General features: G+C 37.1%; 1 protein-coding gene across 2 annotated transcripts in view; it reads right to left on the bottom strand.

The window, feature by feature from the left end:
- Positions 1–2,937: 2,937 nt before the first annotated feature.
- The window catches only part of STIM2 (stromal interaction molecule 2), a 64,101-nt gene continuing 57,116 nt past the window's right edge, over positions 2,938–9,922 (bottom strand). Inside the window, exons 9-13 of one of the 2 annotated variants that reach the window (XM_088056154.1) lie at positions 9,790–9,890; positions 9,314–9,552; positions 5,462–5,663; positions 5,040–5,188; positions 4,474–4,650 (exon numbers count right to left, since the gene is read on the bottom strand). In XM_088056154.1, the coding sequence (XP_087912280.1) occupies positions 4,613–4,650; positions 5,040–5,188; positions 5,462–5,663; positions 9,314–9,552; positions 9,790–9,890 (729 nt within the window). In that variant the 3' untranslated portion in view covers positions 4,474–4,612. Of the gene's footprint in view, positions 4,651–5,039; positions 5,189–5,461; positions 5,664–9,313; positions 9,553–9,789; positions 9,891–9,922 lie in introns of both variants that reach the window. The other variant, XM_005517785.3, reaches the window with a different exon arrangement.

Raw genomic sequence — 9,922 nt, 5'->3', positions numbered from 1 at the left:
TGTAAATTACTGCCTAATTCCAGCTGGCATCCATAAATATTGTAAGAAAACAGAAATCAAGTATTCTTGGCTTCATCATCTTCTAGGCTTCCAAAAAAGGAACTATATACTTTAATATTACTACTTGAACTATGATTGAGAATTTTTCCTCTTTCAGCAAACTGCCCTTCAGGAAATAGAGGGTAATCTGCTACCTAGGTACCAGCAAGGGAAGAAAACTGGGCATATGCCTGGAATTGTCAATGAACAATTTTAAGTTCCATCACTGAGCAGTAGGAATGAGGGATGGAGGAGAACCAACCAAAATGAAAAACCAAAAAACCCAAACACAATCAACTGTTTTAATCTCTAAATCCATTGTAAGATGGTAAAAGCATTCCCCATGGCAACCAAAATGCCTTTCCCAATACTTTTATGCTAATCAAGTATTATACAGCTCTAGTAAGAATTCTGGAAAGGTTTGGGTTTGCTTAGTTTTGGAAGAACTGGGATTTTTTTTCTTCTTTATATAGAACAATACATGTGACACTTCTTCATTTTACAAAAGTGACTTAAACAGCAGCCTTAAACAGGGAGAAGTCTTTTAGGCAATTTCCATAAAGGAGCTGCTGTCCTAACAAAGTACTCTAACAAAATACATAAATAGCAAAGAGCCTCATCTTCTGAAATACCAAAAAATTTAAAAAGAAAAAACATGTATTTTAGCTGTAAGAGCAAAAAAACATCCAAAACAAACAAACAAAACAAAAAGCCCACAAACCAATCTCTACTGACACTAGCTGACTCTCAAGTGACTGATATGTCCTATGAATCTTAGCAGTTGGAATGCTGGCTGGACTCCCTGCCTGCCAGCGAGTTCAAGTTACACTGTGAGCCAGTGGAGCTGGAACAGAGAACCTTTTGGGGCATGTTGTCTCACTTCTCAGATGTGGGCATATGCCAGGTACTTCAACACTATGACTGGGTTTGGTGGCCGCCAGTGAGGATCTGCCTTACAGCCAGGGCTCTCAACGTCCCTCGGGAAAATGACTTGAACCACCTGAAGACAGGAATTTCTGCAGTAGGAGCAATGGAAGCCACTTTAATTGTGGACAAATTTAAATGGCAAGAAATCCAAGTGGCTATTAAAATAATAAAAAATAAACTCAACCTAAAATTAGTTTGTGCTCCAACATATAATACTCACCACTTCTGACTGTATTAATTTAAGCTTTTTGTTCTCTAACACTTATTAAGAAGCAGTTATAAAGTTACAGGACAGCTGGTGATACACTGAGCGTTGAGAGTGTTGAGTCTGTGCTCCAAAGGTTTGCCATTTTGAAGCCAGAATCTATCATTATGCTAACCTCATCTGATTTGTTTGAACAACATCATGAAATATGTTTTTTCCAGAAAATAGTTAAATTGTTTTTTTAAAAATATATTTAACTCTTGAACTCTCAGCCATGAAGAGCTCAATACCTCCTCTATTTCACTTTTAGTTATACTTACTACAGAAAACTGAATTTGTCTGGTTTGGCTTCTCAGGATTTGAGTCTGCCCAATTTTGATATCATAATTAAGAAGTGCTGCCCTTCCATTACTCAGTACCAGCTTTTTTTCCATGTGTAAATGTTTACTCTCCAAAAATGCTTGCTGTACCAAAACGTCACTTTTTTTTCATCTTTTTTGGTAATGATAGAGACAGAGTTACTCAAACCTCACACCAAGATCTACTATCCAGCCCCAGATATTATTTTAAACTCAATTATTGCTATAGCCTTCTCAAGTGCATGAAGATTTTTCTGGTAGTAGTCTTCTCTGTGTTGTTTGGGAGGCACAGTGACTTCCCTACTTGCATAAAATTGTTCCCTTTGTAGATGTTCAAGTACTTCATCAGGCTTTAAACTGCAGCTCTTGAAGGCTCAGCATTGAGGTGGTTCTTCAGCACAACATTTTTCATCACTGCTTTTTGTTGTCTGCCATGTCCAGATGTACAATCCTTGTTCAAAGAGACCATTGTTACCTTGTGATTACATTGGGTTTTCTTTTAAGCTACAGCTATTCAACCTGATGATTCAGAGAATAATGGAACAATATTATGTACTCATTATTTTCTGTTCCACCAATTTTTTCTTCTCCAAACTTTACCACACAGTTGATTTGTCCCATGCATTTCTGCATACATGGCCTACAATCAGTCAGACAACAAAACTCTGGATTATTTCCGTTCTCTTAAGGAATTAACCAGTGTACCAGAACATCTAAAGTACTTGCACATGCAAGGTCTCCACCCCATTTTATAACCACTCTCTTTCAACCATGTCACCAACCACAATAAACTGTTAAAATCACCACCACTTCTTGAGGAGAGAAGTACATTGGCTATGTACAGTGGAACCTAAAAAGAAAACTATAGAAAAGACACATCACTTGATTTCAATTAGCTACAGGTTTTGAAGGCTCCTTACTAGAAAAAATGTAGGCAGTCTGTGAAATAATTCTTTCATACAGTACATCACACACATATTGGCAAGAAGTGAGCCCCTAATCACAAGTCCCTGGCAGTGGCACCTGCTGCTGAGGCAACTGGAACACCCCCATGGAAGATCCGAGACTGTTTAGTCATCACTGGGTAAATTGCTTCTATTGACTAGAACAGGAAATATTTCTTTGGAATGTACCTCAGAAGAAATTCCTGCTCAGTATTAATATTTTCAAACTGAATAAAAGGCACTGTTGCTTAAGCCATACATTTTTTGTCTCCAACTGTTAAAAAAAAATAAAAAGATGTTTTTGAACAACTAGCTACTGCTATCCTAAGAAGGCTTCCTTGTTACCTCACAGTAATTTCATCTCTCCCTAAAAAAGCTTCACAAAAATTGCTTTTATCTGAAGCATGTCATCTCACCTTTATATCTATCTTTATATGTAAAATTATGAGTTAGTATAACAGTGTGCATTATAAAATTATACTATTTACTTCAGACATCTTTGAACAGCTAAATCTTCAAACTATACAAAAATAAAGTGTATGAAATCTTACAAAAGGAGGACATTAAGACAATAATAGCTAATTCAAAAAATATAATAACTTATACACAGCAGTAAGCATAAGCAATGTAGCCTACGACAGCTTCCAATTAACAGGACCTCTGAAACACGTCTTGAAACAAGCATCAGCTAAAATTGGAACATTCCCAAGCACAATAACGTTTCCAATTTATTATCTTTACCACAGTACAAACTTTCGCAACCCAAATGTCCATTGTCTGTCAATCTGTAAACAAAAGCTACTATCCCCCCTCCTCATTTTGAGAGGGTGAATTTTTTCAGTCTTCAGTCAAGTTTCACAACCATCTTGCATAAGGAATCAAGAGCCTGTTCTCTTGGTAATTTACTTTTTTTCTTTTTTCCTTCCATTTTTTTCTTTTTTTTGTTTGTCATACAGCCTGCAGTGAATTAAAATCACAGTGAAAGTCCTGGGAAAAAAATGATCTTTACAGCAGGACTTGAACCATTCTAATAATAAATGCATCTAACAAAGCTTCCCATAATAAAAGCATGACATTTCCATTTCCAGAAATCAAGTCAATTAGAAATGCTAAATTCTACTTAAAAACCCCAAAATATCTAAAAGTGAAAAGATTCCTCTTCTCAGTCAAATACAAGTCTTTCCGTTTCACTTGCAGAGACTGTTCCAGTCTGTAAAACAGTAGTGCAACTCATTTAGTTCTACTTCTTTTATTTTTGTTAAAGTCCAGTAGATAAATGTCCTATTTCTATGGAAAGATAGGAAGATGCTCCAGTAAACAAGAAACTTTGGCAAGCCCAAGAAGGCTTACTAGTCCATTAAAGCTTAGGAGTCCAAAGTGGCTTAAAAATGGTTTATGAATAGACTTAAAAAAGCCCAACAAATCAATTAAAAAAAAAAAAAAAAAAAAGGCTGAAAAAGACAAACTAAAAAAATAAAGAAATAAATAGGCAGAAATTAATGTAAACTGTCTGAAATTTTTAATGATTTCTCATTGACAGCTGGCACAACCGTTGACAATACAGTCATTAAATATAGGTGACCTACAGAGTATTCCATTAGGGCATCCAGTCTGGAATGCTCAAATGGAATTACATTCCTAAAGATTTAAAAAATAAGAGTTCTTATAATATTACTATAGGTTCTTCTGCCCACCTCATTTACACTTCTTCTTAAAGAGGTTTTTTATTTTTGATGGCTTTTTATTTTTTTCACCATTCTGGTAGAGGTCCTGTGGGATGCTGCTTATCCTAGGGACAGAAGCAGCTTCATGGCTGGGTTTACTATCACTGCCGGTCGAAGAACATGAGGTGTGACGAGGCTTTGGGACTGGGATCCCAGTTGAAAGCTGGTTCATGCTGCAAGACTTCTCCAGGATTCCATTATAAACTTTGCTTGCAGGACTAAAGATCATGCTCTTAGTTTCTGCCATGCCTACACAGTCAGGAGAACCCCTAGAAATATCTGCAGTTAGAGAAGAGGAGTCTCCCATAGATGATTCCTCAAGTAAGAATTCTTCTGGTGATACTTTCTGAGGAGAAATTGTCTGGTACATCTCAAGACTTGCTGGAGGAGACTGTTTTCTTCCAATGGATGAATTTAAGGAGTCACATTCCGAACCTGTTTCCTGTACTTCCCTGAGTCAGAGCAGAAAGAAGAGAAAATATAATGAAGCTACAATTTCCTTCATACAGTTGAAAAGGAAATTAATTTAGAATCGATAACATTAGTCAAAAGCACCACCCACACTTTTTCTTAGTAGTAAATTAAACAAAAAAAAAACTTAAGTTAAACATTTTATGTTACAACTTGCATTACATCATTTTATTATCTAAACTTAAGGGAATTAGTTTGTGCAATCTTGCTTTTGTGGGCAGCAGCATCTGCCCAGAATCAGTCATTTGTATCTCACTTCAAAGAACAAAATCTATCTTTCTGGCACGTGAAGTCAGAAAAGTTACGAAATGAAAGAAGGAGATTTAAGCCTATCATACATGAAAAGTTTCTTCAGGACAAGTGTCCCTACCTTTCAACAAGCTCATTTGCTCCTTCCAAAAGGAATTTAACCTTTTCCTATGAGGCCATGTAACAAGAGTAGGTACACGCTCAACATGCTGTAAGAATTGTGTTACCATCCATCTCCTCTTCGCCCAGTAGCTGACATTGCTTTTGATCCTAGTTTCAGATGTAAAAGCCAGTAACATATTGTAATGGAGAATCAGGGTTAGTTCAGTGCACCCTGGATTGTAACATTACTTTACTGTACATGACATGCTAGCTATTTACATACACATACCAGACAAGAACTCTCTGCTCCATGTAGACTATATTAATTTATATTATCCTATAGATTACTTTAACTTGTGGCTTGGTTTAACCTCTAATTCTAAACTGTTAGTCTCAATAATCCTATCAAGAGTTCCAAGTGCTGTTTGCTAATCTCCGTACCATTGTTTATCAGCAGAGAAGTAAATGGCTTCTTCCTCCTCTTCAGTTCGATAGAGAGCTGGGCAGCTCGACACAGAAAGGATGTCAGGGTCAGGGGACTGCAAAGCGTGCTGAGACTGTGGAGATGATGGCACAACACTGCGTCTTGATCTACACAAGCTACTGCTTCTTGCCAGTGTGCTGGAAGGTTTTACAATGGACCCTGAGGCAGAGAAAAAGCAAACCAAACCCTCCAAGTGACATTGATGTTAACAGTATCTACTCTGAAGACTAAGTAGCAGATCTCTGCTTCAGTGACAGTGACTTTTAAACAACTTTGACATCGCTTGACAGATTCAGAGGAAGAAAGACTGGCACACCTCATACATTCTACAGTTAGATGAAGCAGCTAATCAAGATGCAACTGCAGAGATTTTGTGCCTGACCAAGTACACCAAAGCTCTGGTTCACTCTGCTCTTTTGAGAACAAAAAGAAAGATTCTACTGAAACTCCCAACCCTTCATAAACTAAAAATAGCAGTGCTGAAATTAGTATGTTACACAATGACCTGTATTTTAATTGTGTGGTGATTTGCAGGTTAGAATAAAACGTAAAAGTTTTGCAATGTAGGTATGACTAACCAAACAGCCAACTGATACACACTACAGTAGTTGAAAAGTAGGTTAGACAGAGAAATTTCATTTATGTAACATGACAGAAAATACATCATCCAACCTCATTATAAGCTCAAGACCTTCCTCTTAGATAACATTGTCTCTTGCCAGGCTAACTATAAATTTCCAGAAGCAAAACCACTAAGAATCAGTGGGGACAGCCTCACAAGACCTCATCAGCAAAGTACCCAACAGGAAGTGATAAATCCAATTCCTCCTTCAAAAGATTATTAGGCAGCAATACTTGTACAGAAATAAATCTACAGACCTGTTTTCAGGCTAGCTGCTACAAGTCTCAGGATGCTTCATACCCGTCCTCAAACTGTCCCACAGAATGCATCACTGCTTATGTAAGATATATCAGACCCTTACTGGTGCTCAAAATTGTTTAACAAACACAACATGCTAAAAATCCTTTCAATTTTTTTTCATAGACAAGGATGTCTAGCCTGATAAAATACATTTTATTTTCTGCAATGCCAGTTTATCATCATGTAAGTTACAGTTTCCCTTCCTGGAATCTCAGAAAAGGACAAGTTGTCCACTCTCTTAGGACAGGAAATCAAAACTTTCACTAAACAGTAAGTATCTGCACCTTTACCGATGTATAGATTTATTTCCACTCCTGAGAAAGAAAGAAAGGTTTGCACGTCTCAACATGAGTGTTGCCATGTAACTCCAACTTCTAATTTTACTTTTGAGGAATTCCCTACTGATCTTAAAAGCATGTTGGGAGCTCAAAAATCATCTTGTGTCATTACAAAAAAAAATTCCTCAAAGAGAAAAGGTGGACTGAGACAGGAGAGTAAGAATCACTTTAGGAAATTTGTGCTACAGGTCCAGGTAAATCAGATGCCATCCTACTTCCTGGTATTACAAAAAAAGAAACAAAACCAAAAAAAACACCCCAAGGAAAAAAAAAAAAACAAAACAAAACCAAGATTGCACCATCAGTGACTTTTGAGAGAAGTAACAAGCATTTTGATTCTTTGTAGGTGTGTATATACACACGAATATGAAGAATTCAGCTGTGACAACTTAACATGTAGAATTTTCCAGTCCAAATGAAACTCAGTAAATCAAGGAACCAGCTGAATCCTACTCTGCCAATGGAAAAGTAGAAGTTCCACTATCACCTTCCCACTGTAAGGACTTTTTAAGGACTTTTTTCCAATGTCAGACACTATTTCTTAATCCATTTTTGTTCTTCAGCTTGAGATTGATCAAACTCTATTACTTGACACCACATTAGTCTACCAATGCAATTGCTCTGGCACAAAGAAGCCTGTCCAACAAGACTTCAAATTTTGTCAGTCTTATAAGTCCAAAGGATGCTGGGGCAAGGCAATAGCCCAATCCACTTTAGATCCAGTGACTGAAATAGCCCCTTTCTTAAGTGACCTCCTGTACAATGAATTTTGCCTGAAAAAGACCAAGACCGGTAATTTTGCTTCTGTCCTTCGTCATGTGCACTTATTTTTGTTTAAATGATGGAAATAATTCAGCAGTTACTGAACTAACCTACAATAATTTGACTTCTCAATGCTAGTTTCAGTAACAGATCATTTAGCATATTTTCGTCTCCTTTCCCACTCCCAAGTGTTTCCATGTTTTATTTACCAAAAAGAAATTTTAAAAGCTAGTTAAGTAAGGACAAGCTACTTCCTTCATATGATAATTTTGACAACACCACGTTCTTGTGCCTTACCAAAATTCAGGAAGGAAAAAAAAACCAGAAAAAAAAGTATCTGTAGTGTTACTAAGGTTGAGATTACTATTATCACTGAGAAAGAAATACTTGCAAATTAACTGATCTTTAGCAAAAAAAAAAAAAAATTAAACCATAATTGCAAAAGCATACAGTAAAGTTTCAGCTAAGTATGCTCTTACAAACAGTACAGTCCTTTTCTAATTGTAGTTCCTTTGAATCAACAGCACTCTCTTCTCTGGCTTCACTTCCAAGCAAGAGCTAAATGAGAAGAGTGACTAAAAAAATCCACCATCTGAAGTCTTTTACACATATCCAAGTGCTGTCATTGTAGACCATTTGGAAAATCATGACAATAAATGGAGCTCTTAATTTTGAAATCAGACCACAGGCTCCCCTGTATAGAACTGGAAGCTTAACTCTAGGCATCCGTATTTTATTTGGTCTCCAATAAATTTGTTACTAGGGTTTAAATCAAAGTATTTGCACTGAAGACAGCTAGAGTAACACCATTCCTCAGAAGTGATCAGAACTTGCAGTTAGTAGTGTTGCAAGAGGATTAATGAACTTTTCAGTGTGCTCTGCAGAAAAAAAGGTTGGTACATTTAGAAGGAAAACAAGTGCCCAAGACACATTAAGTGAAGCCAGCAAAAGGGCAATCTTATGCTATTTTAAAATACAATTTGCATTTCTTCTGAGAATCCTAGCCCTGGAAAAAAAATATACCCACATTGACAGTTTTCTTTCCTACTCATTCATCAGCTTAAAACAGCTTGTTTGAATAGCTGCATGGGGGCTCATCTTTTTGATTTGCCTCTAGAGTCCAGTTAATCACAACCTCCACCAAACAGGCTCTTGTTCTCATGACTCATGATATCAGGGTGGTCTGAATCCCCAGCGTGTATCTTCTGATCATAGTTTAACCAAAGCTGGAGCTCTTTCCCTCCAGAATTTGGTCTCTCTGATGGACACTCAAACAACCCACTGTATCCAAACACAAACATTCTGCCTGAAAGCTTCCCTTGAACAACAACAGGATTTTGTTCCAACCACTAAAGAATGTGCGCAAGGCTATGTAGCATGGGGCCCCCCCAAAGGATGTGATCTTCCTCAAAGCTTGAGGAACCCTGGACTACATCCCTTCCATCTGATAGAATAAATGAGCTAACAGAAACTCAGCATTATTCATTACAAACTTTTCTCTAAGTAGCAATCCAAGGTTGACAAGCACTTTAAAAACCTTAGCTGAATTTTCCCGACTCCTACTGAAACAAAATAAAGGCTTTTTCTTCATGTTATCTTTATTGCAAAACCCAAGTTTTCATTTATGTAAGTCCACTAGATCTAATATCTGAAATGCTACGAAGAATTTTGGTCCTTTTGACTTGGACCTAATCCTGCTTGATTTCTTCTACTCTTCTCCCACCTGACTTGAAAATGCCATGTCCCCACAATTTTTCCCCTTTCTTTTTACTGAGCTCATCACTTACCATGAAACTGTGAAACTATTGGAGGAGTGTCTTCATCTAAGTCATCGACTCCCCCTGCAATTGGGTAGGGAGGAATGGAAACTCGAGGCATAACTACCCAGCTGTGATCAGAGTAGAGAGAGGAGGTCAAACTTGGTAGCCCAGAATTGTGTGCAATTTGAAACCCGCAAATCTTCTCAATCTGTTGCCATCGATAAAGACGCTCTCGCAAACACGTCGTCAACTCAGAGAGAGCTTTCCTGAAGAAAGGCACATATTAAAATTATATACACTGTTCTTATTGATAAAGCAAAGCAACATATTCATTCCAGCATACCAGAAGATCCATTACATCTGTTGAATTATTCACATTTTAGTATTTTTTAAATTGCTTTTCTAAAGTGCAAAACCACTAAGACATTCTCTCAAAAATGCCATTGTTCCAGGAATGGAATATGAATATAAGAATATGCATCCTGTCCTGATAACCCTCTTACTTTGCTTCGAGAATTTTATGGTCCACTTCATCCAGGGAGGAGCTGTGTGCAACATGTAATGTTCCAAATACAGTGCTTCTCTTCTTTTTTATCTTTTCTGCCTAAAAAGCAAAGTAAAGAGAAATGCATAAAA

This window comes from Pseudopodoces humilis, chromosome 6 (assembly GCF_049639895.1).
Source record: "Pseudopodoces humilis isolate 2021_Gansu_Grassland_sample_001 chromosome 6, ASM4963989v1, whole genome shotgun sequence".
Taxonomy (NCBI): domain Eukaryota; kingdom Metazoa; phylum Chordata; class Aves; order Passeriformes; family Paridae; genus Pseudopodoces; species Pseudopodoces humilis.
The sequence above is the reverse complement of the archived record's forward strand: the minus strand, read 5'-3'. Positions and strand labels throughout refer to the sequence as shown.